This window comes from Hydra vulgaris, chromosome 02 (assembly GCF_038396675.1).
Source record: "Hydra vulgaris chromosome 02, alternate assembly HydraT2T_AEP".
NCBI classification, from domain to species: Eukaryota; Metazoa; Cnidaria; class Hydrozoa; order Anthoathecata; family Hydridae; genus Hydra; species Hydra vulgaris.
In genome coordinates, this window is record NC_088921.1 from 48,765,208 (window position 1) to 48,786,908 (window position 21,701).

At 27.9% G+C, this 21,701-nt stretch overlaps 2 protein-coding genes and 1 long non-coding RNA gene across 5 annotated transcripts in view; all 3 read left to right on the plus strand.

The window, feature by feature from the left end:
• Positions 1 to 2,691: 2,691 nt before the first annotated feature.
• Positions 2,692 to 5,511, plus strand: LOC136077010 (uncharacterized). 2 transcript variants are annotated; one of them, XR_010636766.1, is made up of 3 exons: positions 2,692 to 2,988; positions 3,751 to 4,474; positions 4,569 to 5,511. XR_010636766.1 is itself a non-coding variant. In XM_065791209.1 (2 exons), exons 1-2 carry the CDS (start codon positions 2,734 to 2,736, stop codon positions 4,192 to 4,194), a joined length of 699 nt encoding a protein of 232 aa, XP_065647281.1. In that variant the 5' UTR covers positions 2,692 to 2,733; the 3' UTR covers positions 4,195 to 4,526. The 2 variants fall into 2 exon arrangements, 1 of the variants encoding a protein (XP_065647281.1); XM_065791209.1 differs by lacking the exon at positions 4,569 to 5,511 and having other exon boundaries at positions 3,751 to 4,526.
• Positions 5,512 to 11,706: 6,195 nt separating this feature from the next.
• The window catches only part of LOC105847811 (telomerase protein component 1), a 48,560-nt gene continuing 38,565 nt past the window's right edge, over positions 11,707 to 21,701 (plus strand). The window contains exons 1-2 of one of the 2 annotated variants that reach the window (XM_065791210.1): positions 11,707 to 12,061; positions 13,320 to 14,034. In XM_065791210.1, the coding sequence (XP_065647282.1) occupies positions 13,348 to 14,034 (687 nt within the window). In that variant the 5' untranslated portion in view covers positions 11,707 to 12,061; positions 13,320 to 13,347. Of the gene's footprint in view, positions 12,062 to 12,088; positions 12,265 to 13,319; positions 14,035 to 21,701 lie in introns of those variants that run through there. The other variant, XM_065791211.1, reaches the window with a different exon arrangement.
• On the plus strand, positions 20,385 to 21,402 carry LOC136076534 (uncharacterized). Its single transcript, XR_010636351.1, has 2 exons — positions 20,385 to 21,150; positions 21,261 to 21,402. It is a non-coding gene; the product is annotated as an uncharacterized LOC136076534 (long non-coding RNA).

Below are 21,701 nucleotides of genomic sequence, written 5' to 3' on the forward strand. Positions count from 1 at the left end.
ACCACTAACCACTATGAGCTAACAGGTTTCGAAGGAAATACTGGCCTTCCTGAAAATTTTTTTGTACATTGTTGTAATGAAGAGCACAATTTAAATATGTTTTAAAATACTTTGTGTACACAATTAATGACTGCTACTGCGCCTGCTGCAGTAGCAGGTTGCGCGTAATTTCTAAGGCGTGGATGTTAATTATTTAAAAACTAAATATTAATGTTAGACATTAGTGGTTACAAAAAAAATACTTTTCTAAATTTTCTCATTCTCCAAGATTTAAATAGACTAAAAATACAAAAAATACGCCGACATCACTATCGGCATCTGCCGTGAACCTTAAGAGTTTTAATTATTTTAATTCAATATATAAGAAAAATTTTAAAGCGTTTTTTATTATCTTATATTTTAAGTGTATTTAATTATCGATAATATACTTTAACTGTTTTTATTTACTTAATTTATTTACTTCTTTATTTAAAACTAAAAACTACTTCTTTTTTTTTTACCTTATAGCTCCAGAAATAAGGATAATTCTCAATGAACAGTCTTATCAGAGCCGTCGCTAGGCTCACCTTCACCCCCAATTGGAGGAAGAAGACCCAGCAATTTTAGGTGCCTTTAGCAAAATTAGGAAGATTTTTTTCTTAGTAATACCAAGTGCAAAATATTTTAAGAACTTAGGGCCCTAATGGCTGGTTTGGGGAGGGTTTTTTTTCTGAGCTTGTATTTTTTAAACAGGGTATCTACACTATATTCGCATGTGACCAACGTACGAATACACTAAATTTAATTAGTCTATTTGCACGTTTAACAAAAAAAGGAAGAAATCTAGTTTAATGAAAAAAAAAGAGTTTGTATTTGATTTTTTAAATGTAAAAGTATACATGTACTCATTATCTAGGGATAGGCACAAATATATATATATATATATATATATATATATATATATATATATATATATATATATATATATATATATATATATACATATATATATATATATATATATATATATATATATATATATATATTTATATATATATATATTTATATATATATATATATGACACAATTTTATATTTCTGTTTTGGGTTAAATACCATGCACACGGTTTTCTTGGTATCAAATGACATCTTAATGGCAGTGGCTTTAACCTTTAGTTTTCCTCTCTGCCATCTGACACTCATAGTTTGATTTTTCTGCCGAAATGCAAGTAGACAGACAACATTCTTGGCAATACCAATTTTAAGTTAGTTAAATTAGTTTTTAATTTAATTTTATGATGACACCATTGTTGTATTTGTATTAGACATTTTAGCTCTATTTTAACTATTAATAAGAGTTAATATACTAATATATACATACTACTATATACGCACATATACATTTAACTATTAATAAGATACAGCTAAAGTGTATATGTGCGTATATAGTAGTATGTTTACGTGTGTATATCTGCATGTATATGTATATATATGTGTATACACACACAGATATATATATATATATATATATATATATATATATATATATATACATATATATATATATATATATATATATATATATATATATATATATATATATATATATATATATATATATATATATATATATATATATATATATATATATATATATATATATATATAATATAACAATTTATATGTATGCATTTTTTGTTTGAGAGTGACTGAATCTATAAATGTAGGTATAGCTTTTATGGTATTATTTTTAGCACTTCCCTAAACGACTACTTCTATGCCCTTATTGTTATTGACAATAATCTATCGATACATTGATTTTCGATTCAAATATGATGTTTTTCTTTGTATTTACTTATTTGTTACATTTTTTCATTTCAGATTTATCATGTAATGGATTAATGCGATATAGGAGAACAAAGTATTGTAAATTTGTATGAATTTTTTCATTCAAATTTACAATACTTTGTAAATTTGTATGAAAAAAACATCTACTAATAGTTGGTCCAGTCAACATCTTAGCTTCAATCTTACATCTGTCATTTTTAAGTAGTTTCTAGGCTTTTATAAATGTATTTCTTATTTACATGGTTTTACAAGCAAGGTCTGCAAGCAAATCCTAGCTGAAATTTTTTTTCTTAGCCTTTAAGGAGAATTGATGTTATTCTTTGTTTAATTTAATTTGTTTAAATATAGTAGTTTAAATAAATAAATGTTTGTTTGTTTTTGGTTTTTTACTTGTTTGTTTTTAGATTCTTAAGAACTAGGCAACTTAGCTAAGCAAATTTTATTTTATTTTTTAGTGCAATTGGAAAGAGCTGAAAGCTATTTTTAAGTAAATTTACTAATTTTTTTAAATTTTATATTAGATTCTACTACTGTAGGTAGGTTTTACTGTAATAAAATTTTAACTTTAAGTTCATCAGATATAAATTATATATTTGTATATAAACTCGCATGAAGAGTTTGCGATCATCGTTTGAATAAAATACTTCAAATTCTATTATATAACCTTGTTTGTTTTTCCTAAAAATATCCAACTTTTTCAATAACTTTCAAAAATATTTTTTGAAAATTATTGAAAAAGTTATTATAAAAACAATTATATGAAAAAACCAGTTTTTCATCTGTTGGATGTAAAAATTTTTGATCTTATACATTCAAATTAATTTCCACTTAACTAAAAAACAGAACTTTTGATTTTAGTCATCATTTTGATTGTTTCAACATCATAGTTATTCTCAATCATATAATCATGCGTATAAAAGCTACAATTTTATGGAATTTTAATAAAGTTACTGTATCAGGTGTTAAGTGTGGGGAATGTAAAAAGTATCAAATCCGAATCAAGTTAACTGATGGATCCACTAGTGGTATCAGGTACCATCTGAAAACCAAGCATCCCACTGACTACGCTAAGATGTTAAGAGCCCAAATCAAACTTGGGCGCCAAAGAAAAGAAGATATTAAAGAAATTACAGAAGCTGCCTTCGAACTGAATGACGCATCAGTAAGTTTCTAATTATTTTTCATAAAATAATATTTTTCCTTGTATAAAGATAATTTTCATGTTTAACTTTAATTTTTATTTCGTTTTTTTTTTGTGATCAACGATCACAAAAAGGCCTATCTAAAAGTGTTAATGTGGGAACTATTGGGAAATATTCTTCCCAATCAGTCAGGCAATTGGAGACAGACATGGTAATCATGTCATACATTGCCAGGTCAAGTAGTCCATTCACTCTAGTAGATAAACCATGCTTCCAGGAAATGGTGGAACATTTAAATCCAAAAGTAATTGTGAAACATTCCTCGACTTTTTCAAGGTACAAGCTGCCATTGCTTTATGAAAGCGTTATGGATACTGTGCTAAACTTAATTGAAAAAAAAGTTTCCAGTTGTCAACAGGTGGCTATCACCACTGATGGCTGGACCTCTAGGTCACAGGATCCATACATGAGTACTTTATCAATAGTCAGTTTGAACTCAAGAAATATGTTCTCAACTTTGGCAACTTTGTTGGAAGACACACTGGTTACCACATTAGCAGAGAAATTTTTTTTATGTTGATATAATTTGTGCTCATAAAAAAAAATGATTTAAAAAAGTTATCCTTCCGCTAGAAAAAGAACATAAAAACTTATCCTTCCGCTAGAATAGCGTTTCTTCTAGGATTTTGTTATTTATTGAAAGAATTAATAATTTATTGTAAAACCCTAAAGCTGCATAAGTTTTCTTATAAATCATTAATTTATCTTCATTCTTGTTTAAGGCTCTGGAAGAAATGATCCAAAAGTATCAGGTGTTGGACGCCGTGCCCGAGAAAGTCATTGTCCACGATGCAGCGGCAAACATGAAACATGCTATGTCAATCATGAACAAAATAAAATATGAATCACTGTTGTGTGCTGACCACCTACTAAACACTAGCCTACTTCATGCTACCAATGAAGTGCAAGAAGTCAAAGACTGCATAGATATTGCCACACAACTATCTAGCAAAGTTCAAAGGTCCACCTTAGCTTGTCAACTTATTGAAAAAGAGTGTATGTTACTTTGTGTAAACTATGTTAAAATCATTGCTCCGGTAAAAACCAGGTGGAATTCTAACTGTTTTATGATGGAGTCAATCCTTAAACTTAAAGATGTGTTGATTTCTCTTAGAGAAAAACTAAATAACAACCCACTACAGAACGTTATTCCAAGTGACAAATAATTTTCACTGATGGCTTTACTGATGCCAGTATTAAATAAAATGAAGATTATGTCAAATTGAATGTCCAAGGACACTGAACCAGTGCTTCATCATATGCTAACTATGCTTTATAAAATTAAAAATTTTCTTCATAACTACATTGACATGGAAAACAGAGAAATAATTATTGCTTTTTGTAAAAAACTAAGTGAGCATTTACACATAGCCACGCGATTCAATGAACATGGAAGATTCAACCAACACTATGCCTTGGGAAACCTTCTTCATCCGTACTTCAGAGGTTATAAGTTTTATTTCTTGGTAAAAAAAACCATTCTTTAATATTCGTTATTTGTTAAAAAACTAAATTTAACAGTTATTGTTTACGATTTCAGGATATATGCTTAGACATTACAGTATCTTGGAAGAGTTTACCAGGAAAATCATCCATCGTCAAAAGCTAATTTGATCAGTGAAAAAAAATAATCATAAAGTTACACAAGTTAAAGTGCCCGCAGGTGTAGAGTACAACGATTTACAAAATATAGAGATTGAACAGGGTGATAATAACCACACCATTAGTCAAAATGTATCGGAAATTGAAAGGGAGTTTGAATCTTTCCACGCTATGCCTCGTGTTGAAGAAAAGTATAAAGTTGATGTGCTGAAATGGTGGAAGAAACATGCCTCTGCTTTTTTATTGTTAGCACAGTTGGCAAAAAAATGTGCTCTGCATTCCAGCTGCATCAAGTTGTAGCGAGAGAGTGTTCAGCGCCAGCGCTGGAAATATAAATGATAAAAGACACAGTCTTTCCACTCAGACAGCAAAGCAATTGACTTTGATTAAAGTCAATTACGATCTTGTCTATCCTCACATGACCTTGAAAATTATAAACAATGCTGAAGAAGCCCTCGACCCCCAGCATCAACTCCATTCAGAACACCTCTCAAGAATCCTATACCAAAAGCAGTTTTTTCAAAAAAGCAAAAAAAGTTATCATTCAAAACAAAAAACGTTTCATCAACGCCATTATGCTCTTCTTCTTTACCTTCAACACCAACATCTTCAGGAATCAAAAGAAAAACAATGGAAACTCCGGAAGAATTATCCGAAATTGACACTCAACAAATATTGATATAAAAACGTTTTATTGTGAAAATTTAAATTTATCGTGAAATATAATAAAACTAATTTCTCTAAATAAAACTAATTTCTCGTAAAAATTGAAAATGTGTGCGTAAATTGGTACAATATAAAAGTAAATTACTTTTTTATTTTATGCTAGCCCAATCTGTCGTAAAAATATTAGTATTTCTCGTAAAACTCAGAAATTTATTGTTTGTTTGTTTCGTTTTTAACCGTTTCATTTCGGAAAAAGTTTAACCTTATTTCGTTTCGTACCGGTTTTTTCAAAACAAAAGCTTATTGTCAATTTGTCCCGTATTTATCACGAAACAAGAAAATTGTATTTCTTTTTGTACCGTATTTTTCGAAAAAAGATAAAAATTGTTTCGTTTTGTAACGGTTTCATCAAAACAATATTTTTCATCGTTTCGTTTCGTCTTGTACCGTTTTCAGACGCAGACCCTTAGATCAGAGGGAGAATTAAAAAAACTTATGTAATTACTGAGCTCTTGCGTATTTCTTGATACCTCAATTGATAATGACCATTTATAAGAAATATTTTACGAGTTGCTTGCTATTTTATGGTATAATTGTTCAAATTGTTTAACAATAGTTATCCTTCGGTTGTATTTTATTTGATAAAATATCTTAATAAGTCGTGGTGTTATATGCCAGTGTAACTACATTGTGTTGTCTAGCCTTTTTATATCCTTTTCTTTTTTAATTACTTTGAAGACACAGTAATGGGTGCTTACAAATATTTTATACTATGCGCTATTGTTACAGTGTTTAGTGTTAATAGACCTAGGTTGTTATAGCTATTTTTTTATTCTTTATATTTTCTGTAATATTATTATCCTAATTCTACTAACAATAAAATGCAAATAATACTTTTTTAATTAAAAATTGTAACTTTTTTTTTCATTTTTTTTTAGGTATTTGCAGGCTTTACTTGACTTAAGTTACAATATTATTTATAGATAAATTTGTATTTAATTTTTTAGATAATATATCAAGTTATTAATGTGTTTTTGTTATTAATGATTTAATTACTCATAACCCTTATTAGGAGTTGCTTACTGCTAGTTTTTTATTATTGTTACTGTTGTAAATTTCTACTGTTAATATTATAATTGTAGATTAGGGTGGAGCGATTTTGAAAATTTTTGAAATTTGATTTGCCTGAGCAGCAAATCAATATCTTTTGGTGAAAAAAGAACCTTACTCTTTTTTTTTTAGTTTAGATGAGTTCTTGAGGTTCCTCTTTGGATTCTAAATTTTTGATGGGTCCTAATACTGTTTAAATTTTTTTTTTCTAAACTGTATCAACTTGATACTTAAAAGAAGCAAAATAATATGCTGATTTTGAAAATAATATTTGTTTTTATTAAAAAATTAAAATTAAAAAAGTAGAGTTGTTTTTTTCATTAAAAACCCCCGTCCTCAACAAAACGGGGGTTTTAAGGTATATTTTTGCAAGTATTTTTTTCACTAAAAATTTTTTTTAATAAAATTATTATTTATGAAACAAGTGTTTTTTTCTGCTTTTTTTGAGTCCAAGGTTGATATGGTTTAGAAAAAAAAAAATTCAAAAATATTAGGACCTGTCAAGAATTTAAATTCCAAAGAGGACCCTCAAGATCTCATCAAAATCAAAAAATATTTTTTTACTTTTATCTTATAATTAATAGACATTGATTCGTGTCTCAGTAATATTGGTTTTTAAACTCTTTTTTTTTTGCTATGAAAATCGCTCCACTCTATTGTAGATGTTATTGTTATTACTACTGCTATTATTACAATGATTATTACTGTATTATTACACAGGTCAACAGAAAAAATTTTTTTTTTTTGGTGTCGAGCAAACAATTTGTTTTTTGTATAGCATTTCTCTTTTGATTTCGAATATGCAACTCATTTTTCACTATCACGTCAAGTTGTATAGATAGTTTAAATAAATTGAAAGTGCAAATGTTATAAATGTTTATGTTATAAACATTTATAACATTTGCACTTTCAATTAAAGTGCAAAAGCGAATTTGAAAAAATCGCGAAAAAAATCGTATAGTTGGGCCTGTAATGGTACTAACTGTTAGCCAACTGTTTTATTACTGTTAGGCCGTTAATGGTACCAACAGTTTATAAAACAGTTGACTAAGTGTTGGTAAAAGCGTTACGTTTTTTTCACGGTACCAACTAAATAGTTAACTGTTGCCCCAACTGTAGCTAACAGTTGGTTATTAGGATCGGGCCAACAACTTACCAACAATTCAATGTTTACTGGGCATTTTTCTTTTTTTGAATACAACTCTCTAGCGTATATTGCTGGCTATGTTGCTTTAAAGCAAATTTTTTTTTAGCTTTGCACAAATATTTCAATACTTTATATTGCCTGACTTGCCATACGCAACTGATTTTAAACCCTTTCGATGCCGTGACCCCTTGATATTTTTTGTCAAGTCGTTTCAATCCCAATAATTAAGTTAATAAGGTTGCTACTAAATCACTGCATGTTTATAGCTAAACATTATATTTTTTGACTTCTAAATTTCTGATTTTACTTTTATGTTATACTTTGAAGACACCATATTTTTTTGTTATAAATTTTTTTATAACTGATTTAAACTAATTTATCAACAAAAAAGTATATGTTTTGGTTAATATTTGCAAAGGAATGAAATCTTTAGATTGTAAAAATTTTATGAAGCCTCAACTTTAAAGTTTCAATTAATTGTGACTCTTGATTGTATAATTTACATGCACAATGCGCATAAAACCATAAATAAACACTGTCAGAATAAGAATATTATTTAAATTTAAAATGATAAAAGAAAACTACTGAAAAGCATTAACAAATTATTTTCAGAATATCAAATGGCGATCCCCAATTTGGGTCGCGACCCACAGGTTAGGAACCACTGTCATACGTACATTAGCAAATGTTTTTCTAAACAATTATTGCAAAAAAGCTGATAACCTTCATAATGTAAAAAACAAAAAAAAATATGAAAAAGTTTTAAAAGCATTGAGGAAGCTGGTAACATTTCACAAAAATCATCTAAGAGTACAAACGGTAGTTTAATAAGAATAAAAAAAGAATTTATTAGTCTTAATGAGACTTTTAATATATTCTTTAAAAATAATTTTTTTAAAATCTTGTAAATAAACTATTTTGTAAAAAAATCGAAAAGTTACTTTTAAAATAAATGTGGTGGTTTCTTTTTTTTTATTCAGATATTTTTTTTGTAATCAGATTATTTAAATCGAACGAAATATAAAAATTTTTTATTGCAAAAACTTTTAATAAGAACTTTTAAAACAAAACAAATAACAATGGGTGTTAATGTGACGTCACATTCTGCATGAGCGGGCTTTAGAAGACATAAAACATCTATATAGAAGGATGCCACATAGTTTAAATTTCAATAAATGCACAAATATTTTTAGTTTTCTGTGCAAATCAGAATATAAACAAACTATATCGTAAACAGATAAGTTATTTTTTCGAATCTTTAAAATTAAATTTCTTAAAAATAAAAATAAAAAATTTTATTTTTATTTTTGAGAAACTTTTAAAAAGTATTTTAAATTTCATATAAAATACTTTTTAAAAGTTTTCTTTTTTTATTACTTCAAATTTAAGTATTTATATGCACTTAAGAAATACTTTGTAACTAAAAAACTGTAATTAGTAATAATATGTATGACGATAATAATAACAATAGCAATATTAACAATAATCAATAAAATAGTTTAAGCTTTGTAAACCAATTTCTATATTCTTCACATATTCCGAATTTTATGGTTGATTACCACAAATTTTTGCAATGCATCTTTATTTGTCATAAACAAATGTTTCGAGTTTGCTCTATGTCACTCAAATACCAAAAAACAGTAGCGACGTCTCAGATTAAATTTATTTTTTGGAGGATTTGTTAAACCCTATTTTTATATTTAATATATAAAAAGCTGTTTCCTTTTTCGATAGTAATCTAAAACTGACTATTAATGTTCATGAATTGTAACGTTGTTTTTTTTTTTTTTTTTTTTTTGATACACAAAATCCGTTCTCTTGTTTATTATACATGGATGATGCTTTTGTAAAACAAAAGCAGTTACCATGGTGATAAAACATTAACTTATACACGTGTAAGTTAAAAACTTTATATCGTGGCTAAATATTGTAAGGAAATATTGTATAAAATATATTACAGGCACTATAATTATCATAATATCTTAAATTACCTTTAAGATATCTTAAAACCAAAGATTAAATATGTAAGGAAAAACGTTTTTACTAAAAGAAGAAAAAGAAAAACATCACTCAAAATGTTTTAAGATGTTTAAAATAACGATATTTTAAAAAAATTTCTTTACATTGGCTATTTTTTGATAATGGTTTTTTACTTTAGATTCAAACTAAATGTTATTTAAATGTATTAAGACTTGAAGATTAGAATTCTGTCTTCTACTTATTTATGCCATTCTTATATTTTATTCGTAAAACTAGTAACTAAGAACGTTTAAAAATGTTTATAAATATGGTCATTTTTTAAAAAAACTAAGAGATTACTGTATGGAATTTGAAACTTACCCACATTTGGGGTAGAAAAAGGAGTTTGAAAATTTACGACTTTTTGTTCTCAAACTTCTATCATCGGAAATTTTTGCAAACTATCTTATATTGACATATTAGTATCAAATTTATACATAGGTATCAAATATCAAGCTTTTTTAATTATAATCATATAATAGTTTGATTTTTACCCCATATCTAAAAGCTAGCTCAAATACTATAATACCGAAGTAAACTTATCTATCAAAACACTCGTAAATCATTATTACGGACAAAAAAAAACTTCTGCTATCTTTGTGAATTTTTTGATGACTCGGTTTTAGTTTACATAAAGCACTTAAAAAGTTTACATACAGTTTTTTTATGTACAAAATTTAAATATATCTAATTATATAACACCATATATGGATCAAAGGACTTTCTTTTACAAGGAATCGCATAAATTTTTGTTGTTAAACCTTTGAAAATTTTATAAAAATTTATTTGCTTAAAACCTTTGGATTTCTAATTAAAAATCTAACTTGATAACAAAAAAGCTTGCTGAGAGTGTTAAAAGAAGCAGTTGTCGTTAAGTCTAAAGAACTTAATAAGACAATGGTAGACTTAATTAGCAACGTAATATTTATGCTGAAACCTACTTACACTGAAACATTTAAAAAAAGTTAATTCGCGTCTGTTGAATTCGTATTCTCATTGATTTTGTATTGCATTCATAGTTTGTTCACATTTATTGGTTAGAAATGATTTACTAACTTTAACTAAGTATTGGAACAAATTTTTGAACGTTTATTTTTAATTTAATATTTATTCTACATGTTATTTATTTTTTTAAAGAAATTTCTCAAGTTCCATGAACCTGCAAATGACGTTTGTATGTTTTACTGTTTAAACTTATGTTCGATGATCTAATTTAAGAAAACTTGTATTAAAATAAATCGCTAAATGTTTTAAATATTTTTTTAATAAAATATTTATCATATTTTTTTATACTAAATATATATTAAAATTTGGTGAACTTAAGGACTTTATTTGATTCGCCATTAAGTATTAAAAACTAAATCGAAAAAAAGTAAAAAGATCGTTCTACGATGGAAGTACACAAAAAAAATTTATAATGATAAATAACCAAAGTTAGTTACGTCATAACATATTATGATTTTAGCAACGATGTTATCATGAAGGCTATAGTTTTTTGTTTAATTATGTAATATTGTAATGCCTTAATTATTGTTATTGTCGATTGTCATTAAATATATTTTATATAATAAAAACTCTTAAATGTTAACATTTGTTAACAAATTATTATCATTTTTTCAAATCCTATTTTCTTAATTATTAATTGTTCCAAAACTTAAAAAAAAAATGATAAGTTTATAGTTATTTAATATATATAGTTAAATCATGAAAAATTTTTTTTTTACTTTATTTTTATAATTATATTAATAAAAAAATTTTTGAAATTATTTTTAACCACTCAAAAATTTGTTTGTGAGACGGCAAAACCTAGTAAAAATAAATTTTAAAGATAGTAAGAGGATGTAAAAAACTTGTAGGAGGCATTAAAAAAATATTTGAAAATATAACTATTTTAATGTTTGACACAAACGGTTGTTTCATAAATACACTAATGATTATTCTATTGTTTGTCATTTTGTGTACAATTGTAGTATTTGCAAATTTGCTTAAGAACCTATAAAAATATTTTTTGAAAATTAAAATAAATTTGTTTTTCTCGTGCAGATCGAGACTAATTGAAAATACAATTCGATATTTCTTAGTGCTCTTCTTTATTTAAAATAATATTGTGCAAGATATTTTGCATTTTAATTGCATCAAACTACTTTTTTATTTTATATTTTTAAAAGTATTATTTAATATTTCATTCCATTGTATGCTGTTTTATGATCTTATTTGTAAAGAAAGGAAAAAGTAAATAAACAGACGAAGACCGAGGAAAGAAAATTAGTATTACTTTTGAATATTTTGAGTCTAAACGACTAAAATATGTATAACAAGCAACTTTATACTTTAGGTGGATTATGAAACCGTACATAAAACATACATAAAAAATTTGGTCGAAAATAGAAAAGGGTTATAGAAGTTTAATATTTGTTGATTGATATTTGATATCAAAGTCTACACACGTGTACAAATACAAAGATTGCGTTAAAGAACGATAGAATAAGGTAAGATCTAATATGTACTTTTTAACAATACTAGTTGAGTATTTCAAGTCCAGTAGTTACACTTATAAAACCCCTTTCCCTTTGAGCAATATATCAAGTATCTCAAAATATACTCAAATATTTCCAAAGAAGTTGAAAATGTTTTTAAATGGAAGCCAGGGGTGGATCCTGCATTTTTAACATTTAAGTTAAGTAACTTTCAGGTAATTTAAAACTCCAAACTTTTGTATGTTCATACTTGTATGTAATTTATATAAAAATTTTATAAATAATTATCATTTTCTAATAAATATTAAAAAAAATTTTAATTATTTTTTTTTATAAAAATGCATGTTTTTAATATTAGCTAAAAATGTTTTAGGCTGTGAAATTTTAAATGGTAAGTTTTTAAAAAAATGATAATTATTTTTGAAATTCTTCTAAAATTTCACTTCTTTTGAGAACCAACATACTTTTGAAGAAGTATGATGCTGAAGAATCTTGTGCAACCGCTAAAAATGCTTTAAATCATCTCAAATTTTTACCAACTTTTTTTTTAGTAGTTGGCTAAGAATAAAAAGTTTCAATGTGCATTTCCCCAAAAAAATATTTTTTTGAACCATCTAACTCCACAATTGTATGGGTGGTTCTTTCCACAAATAGGCAGGTGCCTATTTTTTAGGGGTTTTTGTTTCCAAACTCTACTATCAGCAATTTTCAGCGACACATCGTAGTATGACATGAAGATACAAAAGTTTAATGTTTAGAATTTATTTGACAATTACTTACTCCATCAATGGAAACGGTAAACTCAACGAGAGTTAGCTATTAGTTTATCTACTGTTTATTATTACTTATCTGCTTCAGTAGCCTAATTTAAAAAAAAAAAGAAAAAGAAAAGAAAACCAAACTCTCTAAATTTCAACCTGGTTGAAGTTTAAAAAAAAAAAAAAGAACTATAAAAATATAGCTGAATGCATAATTGCGGTTACTTGATATTTATAAACTAGAAATAAGAAAACGGGGATCGGTAGATTTCATGTATAACTGCAGAGCTTCTTAAATGGACATTTAGATTATTAGATTAGGAATGAAACAAAATAAGCCCTATGAAAACGTCATTATTTTTTTTTTCCTTTTTTTTTCTTTTATTTTTGACGCAATTAATTTGCAGAACATTTTACGTTGATCTGGCAACAAATTTACAAAGAACATTTGTTCTTATTCTTGAACAAACATTTTTTTTATTGTTTGTAACAAATATTTTATTACTTTTTAGAATTTCAAAGTTTATTAAGTTTTGAATTATGGGTTGCGTACTCAGTAAAAATGGCCATTATGAATCATTTCAATCAAATGATACAAGTATGATTAATGTAAACAAAAACACCGAATGCTTTCAAAAAGATTTTCCAAACCAAGATGTTGATGGAAAAGAAGTTGACAGTGATTCTATCATAAACACAGAGTACTCTCAAAAAGATTTTTCAAATCAAAATGTTGATGGAAAAGAGGTTGACAGTAATTCTATCAAAAACAAAGAATACACTCAAAAGGACTTTCCGAACCAAGATGTAGATGAGAAAAAGGTGGACAGTGATTCTATCCAAAATAAAGAATACTCTCAAAAAGATTTTCCAAACCATGATGTTGATGAACGAAAGGCGGACAGTGATTCAATCAAAAATGGTGATTGTTCTCTAAGAAATGTTGAAAACCAAAATAACGATATAAAAGAGGCGGAAAGTTCTGTACAAGCTACCGATGATAAACAAGAAAAAAAATTGGAGCATGTTGAACAATCTCAAAGTAGTCTGGATATAATTGATGCTTCGTGGATAGAAATAGATTCAAGTATTTCGAAAATGTCGCTTCTACGCTCCAATCAAATAAATGTTGAGAGTGAAGCTAAATCTGGGTGGAAAGTGATTCGGCTTTTTATTTCATCAACATTTGCTGATTTTCATGAAGAAAGGGAAGTTCTTATTAAAAAAGTAAGTGTTTTGCTATATCAATCTTTTATAACATTTTTCAATACTTTTAGAAAATGTGACCATGGACCAAATGTTATAAAAAGTTAGTTAACAATAAACCTAATACGCATAAGCGAATTTTATAAACTATTTAAATCTGATTTAAAAAACACACACAACACGCCTTAAGCCACTTAAGATCAATAAAGACTTGATGTCGCTACTGCAGTTTGCCCTTTACCCCCATTTTAATGATTGATAATGATAAAATATGTTATGCTAATTCAGAAATATATAAAAACATACGTTTGAAAATTTAAGGAAACTATTCTAATTTAATATCAAGAGAGCTGCGGCAGTGAGGATGGGGGTTCGGGGTACTGCTGTAGCGCCAACAAGTCTTCAGTGAATTTTATTGATTCAAAGCATTTAGTATATTTAAACTGCAGAAGTGCCAGGTTTGTTTTTGTAAACTTTTATTTTAGTCACATTAATTAAAAAATTTATTTATGGAAAGATAACTTGATTTTTTATTCCTTATATTGCAGCCATATATAGATTTAATCAGCTAATATATTTTGCAGAACAGAGCAGTTCATTTATTTTTTCAAGCACAAAGTTTTTAAGAAAGAAAAGAAAGTTTGGTGTTGGGAGCTTTCTGCATTGCAGCACTAAACATACCCATAAGTTTCTTTTAACCAATGTTGTGAAGTCTTTTTGATTTAGTCTGATCTTTAAGTCGATTATTAGAACTCTTAATGCCAGATAGTTGTAGCTAAGTCTATATTCTGGTGCAACATAAAACTTATTTCATCCATTTACCAGTCAGTAGCTTTCCATTTTTTTGTTTGGGCGCAATACTCAAGGATATCTAAAACAAAAAAGTTGATAAATTATAAACCATAATATTAGTCTCTAATAAACTAGACTCTTCCAACTATTCTTACAAGTGTCATAACTATTGGTCTTAAAAAGACTTTCAAACACTGGTCATTGCGTTCAAGGGGTGGAAGTGACAGTTTAGCTCATTTAATGATTTCTGCTAAACAAGATTTGGGGCTTGTTGCAACTTAATCACTGATCTTATTAGTTATCATGCCAATAGTGCTTTGTACATCAGTGAATTGTAGTTGGTAATCATTAAATAACTTGGAAAAATTATCAATAGACTTCCTAATGTTACTCTGATTCTTGTAAGTTGTACCTCAAGGAATTTGAATAATAGCTACCATGCATAATGATTTGTTTTCCAAGTGCCCAACATTTATATAAAAACCATCTTGGGTTGATGCATCAAAACTAAGTTACTTTTTTCTCGGCAGTCTGTAAATCTGAATTTACACCTAACTCGTGCATAATTTGCTCTATAGTTGTGTGATGCGGAATGTGATTAAATTAATAGCCACTGTGTCTACCAATTTTATGAAGAAAATGTGGCACACTTTGTGTAAGAATTTCACACACAAGCGTGTCATATGTAAGCGCCCTAATATCTGTTGAGTAGATTTTTTTATTTTTGGTGCTTTATTTTACTTGCTGCATCTGCTTCACCTCCTCCTGTAAAATCAGTATCTGTAAAATCAGTATGCAAGAATCGCAGCATTTCTGTCAGCTAGTTGTTGGCATCACATGGCTTTTTGATAAGATAACTTGGTTTATATAAATATCAAGTGTTGTTTTAAACAAAAAGTTTTGTTTTGAAAATTCTTTGACTTTAAATTTAAATATTTTTCCTCTAATTTTTCAAAAGCTAATAATTTGTAAGTAATTAACTGCTTTATATATTTAAATTTGTATAGCTTTTTCTTTTCCTCATCTCTTAACTCTTTTAAATTATCTTTATGTTTTTGTTACTCAAAAGCTTTTTTTTTCAAAATTCGGATAACCTCTTTCTCATAAGTCAATTGATCAGCTCTTAATCTGAGTAGTAGTGGTATGTGAGAAGATGTCATTAAAGCAGGCGAAGGTTAAAAAAAAATAAGTGATCACTATTTACTACAGATAAAATCCTGATGTGTTGAAAAGATGATAATGTTGAGTTAATTGAACTTGCAATTGACTGCGAGAATTGTGAAAGCAATGGCCTATTTGTTTTCTTTCCAGTTTTTCAACACCTTTTTTATATTGGAATTTCTTCGAATCATCTTTACCATCCTAGAAGATTCAAGCATTCAACAGGGAAGTCAAGTTAACTTTAGTAAAACTAAACTCATCATTCAGACCCTGAAAATTTTTTTGAATTCTTTGCGTACGGGTTCGCGTTCGAAACACCTTTGATTGTGACAACGGATTATGCAAAAACAATTGATTTAGACAAATCAGCTCTGCCCAGGAAGAAAAAAATACCTGCAAGATTTGAAATTGGTTCTAGGGATACTTATTACCTGCTTAAGGACCCAAGTGAGATCTACATATAGTTATAGTTTACCAGTTTAGATGCAGTTTTAATTTGCCTCACCGACCGATTTAAATCAAATAAAACCAATCGTCATTTAAAAAAAGTTGATAAGATGTGTGTGATCGGATCCGATAACACTGAAAGCAGTATTGACTACATCAAAAGCTTCTACAAGGACGACTTTCCTCATCAGCAAAGACTGCAGCTTTTCTGGAGTTTTTCTTAGTCGCGGTGAGCTAAGAGTAAAAAAAAAATACCATTAGAAGACTTTAAATAAGCTGTAGATTTCATTAATTCTAGAGAATAAATTGGATTAAGAAGCATTGCATCGGATTTTGTATTCGGAAGTGGACTCTCATTGTACAAAAAAATTGAACCTATAAATTTTGGCTTCCTTGAAAATTTGAATACTCTACGCCTATGCAAGGTGCATAATCTGATTTTAATTAATTTTAAAGTTAAAAAGCTCATTGACTAGTTCAGCAGTTTTTTTTATGATTTGCTGTTGGTTGTGAATATTTCTACATACAATGTTTAATTGGTAAGGCAATTGATCAGGCAATGCAATTGATCAAAATTTAAATAATAAAGAAATAATAAATTTGAAAAAATAACAAAATAATGAAGGCAATTGATCAGGCAATGCAGAGTTACAAGCTAAATAATTTTTAACTCTTCAATAAAAAAACACATACTCTTTTTGAGGCCCATGATGCAATAAAGAAAATATCTATAATCTATAACTTGGGTTAGCTATCACAACCACTTACAATTTAAAAAAAGTTGCATGTACAAAAAAAATTGCGATGCGATAGTTACAATTGGCATTGATACACTTTTTGGATATGTAAAATCGGCAGAGCGGAGCAGATTGGCTGAGCAGATCATTTTTATGGTAAAAACAGCAGAGCAGATTATAAAAAAAGCTGAATTCTTACGTTCCAAATAATTCTGCAGAACAAATGCTACAATTATTGTATTGTAATCCGCCAAATATGCTATGAAAAACAATGCACTTTATATTGAAACTTAATGGTAAAAAGAATCAATATAGATACAGTGTATCACATTTGATTGGAGGTTTAAGGTAAAAAATTTTGTCAACAGTTAATATAAAACTATTGATCGACTTTACCATTGATTATCAATCAAATGTGATACATTGTACCTTAACTTACTGAAATCCGAACAAACTAGTGTAACGTCTAATCTGCCAGCTTATTTGGCAGATTACATGTTGAATTAGGATACCGTATTAGAATACGATAAATAATTTTTATTTTTATCGGTTTTTATTGGTTTTTATCGTTTACTACATAACACAAAAAACATTTGTGCACATAATTGAAGTCTATAAACTGTTGATTCTTTGTAGGATTAACTTTCAATTTAGAGTGCTTTGTGTGCATGTGATCTGGCAAATTATTTGGCAGATTACTTATAAGAATTCAACTGACTTTAAAATCCGTTCTGCCGTTTGTACCATATAATTTATATGGTACAAACAGCATTTATATTATGAATGATCTGCTCACCATTTAAATTTTGAAATAACATTCGAAGTTGTTTAAGTTACAGACTTTTTCATTTACTGAAAAATAAGTGAAAGAAAAATGAATCTTTCAAAGTATAAAAATTATTTATATTATGCGCATCTGCCCTTATGTATGCATTAGGGTGTCCCAAAAAACAACATTTTTAAAAATAATCTGCTCTCACCCCCTAAATGTGTCCTATCTCATACAAAAACACTAGGTTAAAAATTTTTTTGAATAAAAAATATTTTAAGGAGTCCCCCAAAAGCCTCGAATATTTAATGGGTAACTAATATTTCAAAAAAAAAGTTTTTCAAAAATATGTCAACCTGATACTCATATAAAGCAAAATTATATAAAAATTTCAAAATTAATATTTACTTCGAAAAAAAATTGTTATTTATGGTTTTATTACATTAAAAATTACGTTTTTTAACAAAAAATGAAAAAAATGCATTTTTCATGATAATTTTGTTTAAAGTTTTTCTAAAAAGTTGAAATTTTTTCAAAATGAATATTATTTTTGAAATTTTTATATAATTTTGCTTCATTTGAGTACCAGGTTGACATATTTTTGAAAAACTTTTTTTTTGAAAATGTTAGGGACCCATTAAATATTAGAGGCTCTTGGGGGACCCCTTAAAATATTTTTTATTCAAAAAAATTTTTAACCTAGTGTTTTTGTATGAGATAGGACACATTGAGGGGGTGAGAGCAGATTATTTTCAAAAATGTTGTTTTTTGGGACACCCTAGTATGCATTAATCTAAACTTTCCTATTATCTCATTGAGGTAATCTTTATCTAAAGTTGAAGAACAGCATCTAAAAATACAATTGCATGAAATAAAATTATTTTTACAGGTTTGGTGCTGTATGCTCCTCCGTTAAAGCGGACATCTGGTAACCCTGTCTGACCGGTATTAAGGTTTTAGTGTAAATGGGAGAGTGTGTAGATGCGGGTTTTAATTAATAGGTCTAAATTAATTTATAAATATATTTAAAAAATGATTGCAGTTGATAGTCAGCTATTTCCTATAGTATAATATCTTGGATTTCAAAGATAAAAAATACATTTCAAAACTATTTTAAAATATATACCACAAAATATATACTGTATTTCATAATATACAAAACAAAGTCAGACAAAAATCTTTAATTAAATTATTAATGCTTCCGTCCATTTCATTTAAAACTAATAGACTGTCTGAAAAAATAAACAGCACCATACCCTAGGGCTGCCATACGTCCCAGTTTTAAGCACTATGTCCCAGTGTCCCTGTCAAAGGATTAGTTGTCCCGGTCAATATAAAATTATTAAGCATATTTAAAAATTCTCTTACAATTTATAAAACTCGTAAGAATTTTAACATGCGCACGCACGGACACCACCATTTACAATAAGAAACATTTTTTGTTACGAAAGTGTACTTGATAAAATTTTTTTTAAGAAAAAGAATTTTGTTTTGCAATGCAATGACTTCCTAATTCAGTATTTTTTTAAATATGAAAAAACGTGTTTAAAATTTTAATTAAGATTCGACACCGTGCTTATTATCTGTTGCGTATTGACGTTGATTACTTTAAATTATTAGCACCAGATTGTTTTCATGGTGGAAACTCAAGCATAAGAGATCACGTTAAATCCGCAGTTTCAGATTAATTTCTGCATCATCATCAAGTGATACATCGTCTTTTCTGATAATGCAAAATTCTCCAGAAGATATTTTAATATGTGCTGCGGAATTAACAACTGCATATAAAACTGTTAAACACCATCAGACATTCAGTTCATTAGACTGCATAACTAAACTCAATTCCATCATGTTTCCAGATTCCAAAATTGCAAGCAAAAAATCTACTGCAAAAACAAAAGCAACTGCTCTAATTAAAAATCTATTAGCACCTCATTCCGTAGAGACAATTAAGCAAGAATTACAAAGGTTCCTTTTTATGGAATTTCTACAGGCTCAAGTAATCACAAATGCATGAAGATGTTTCCAATACTCATCCATTATTTCATGGAATGCAATGGCCTAAAAGTTAAACTCCTTGAGTTACAAACCTTGCCTAATGAAACCGCCGATACATTAACAGCGATTGTAGAGATTATAATATTCCAGCTAAAGGCCTGGTGGCATTTGGAACTGATAGTACTAATACTAATTTTGGAGGGAGAGAAAGGCGCGAAATGAATAATGTGTTTTATAAATTAAAATAAAACATTGTCTGCAAATATAGAAGAAGTCGGTTGTCCTGCACACATTATTCATAATACAGCTTCTACTGCCGCCGATGTCTTATTGATTGATATAGAATCTGTAGTTTTAAAATTTAAAATTTTTTTCAATATACACAATATAAATTTTTTTCAATATACGCAATATTTATTTGTGTATATTGAAACACACTTTATTTGTACACAGTCAGATGTGTTTGTTTAAAAAATAAATTAGGAAACTCGAAAAATCGATTATAACTGTTATTAAAGTAAAAAATATTTTGGAGGACTTGAATAAGCAATTAGCTGAAAGATTAAATAATAAGTTTTTAGGTATTCAAACAAGCCAAGGGTACAATGAATTAAAAAAAAAAAATAATATTACTAAAACATAACAAGAAGAATTTGAACATGATGTAGAGAATTTTTTCAACGTTGGAATTAATTATTTAGCGAAATGGTCAGTTCCAATGGCCAATTATGATGTTTTTCCGTGGATGCTTCTCAATAAAGTACCCGAATGGGAAAACGTTGCAAAAACCATTACATATTTCAGTGAAAAGGATATATTTTTTACGGATTCTATTTATAAGGAAGTTGTGTATAAGAACTCTTTTGTTTAAAGAGAACCGTGTGAAGAATGGAAAATGAAAGATGTGCATGTTAAATGGTTGCACTATTTCATAAAGACTGAAGAGACGAAAAAAAAAGGTAATCTATTGAAAATGTGCCGATACTTGTTTGCCATACCACCTCATAATGCGCATGTTGAACGCGTGTTCTCATTAATTTAAACTCAATGGACACATGAGTGTAATTCGCTTTCTATCGACGCATGTAAATGTATAATTCAATGTGTTATGAATTTTAAAATGTGTTATGAATTTTAAAAATAAGAGGAAAATGAGCTGCTACGAAAAACCAGAACATCTGAAAAATATGATTGGACAAAATAGAGCGATAATGAAGTCAGAGAAGAGTAAAGGTGATTGAGGAATGTTTGTAATAAAATGTTTCGATAAACGGATATGCAGTTAGGTTATGCTTGGTTATTTAAATTTAGTTGAATTGCCAATTAATTTATAGTTTTTTTAGCTTTGGTACATCGCTCACACAAAAAAAAATTTCCCGTTGACCAAAAAATTCCAAAATGAATTACCATTGGGGTGACAGTTTTACCGTTGGAATACAAATGATCAATCGCATTTTTGTTTTTTTAATAATAAAGCTATGATTATTAATAGAAGTTTATTTGAATGTGTTGTTGCTGTTTTTTTTTTGGGAAGGTTGATGAGCGGAGGAGGGTGGGGGGCGGACGGAAAGGGGCAGAAGAGAAGGGAGCAGGAGAAAAGAGGGGCAGGAGAGGGTAGTTCCGGTCGGTAGTCCGACATTTATGGCAGCCCTACCATACCCTCTTGTTAAATAGTGTCAAGAAAAGTTTTTTTCAAAAAGTAAATCATTAAACTGTTTATCATTAACTACTGTTTATCATTAAGTTTATCATTAAAAACTGTTTGCTTTAATTTTTGTTCAACT

Bases quoted from the DNA above. Each gene is read 5' to 3' on its own strand.
- LOC136077010 (XM_065791209.1), top strand. From the start codon at position 2,734: ATGCGTATAAAAGCTACAATTTTATGGAATTTTAATAAAGTTACTGTA. The intron at 2,989-3,750 runs GTAAGTTTCTAA...TTCTTGTTTAAG, and splicing joins TCGAACTGAATGACGCATCA to GCTCTGGAAGAAATGATCCA.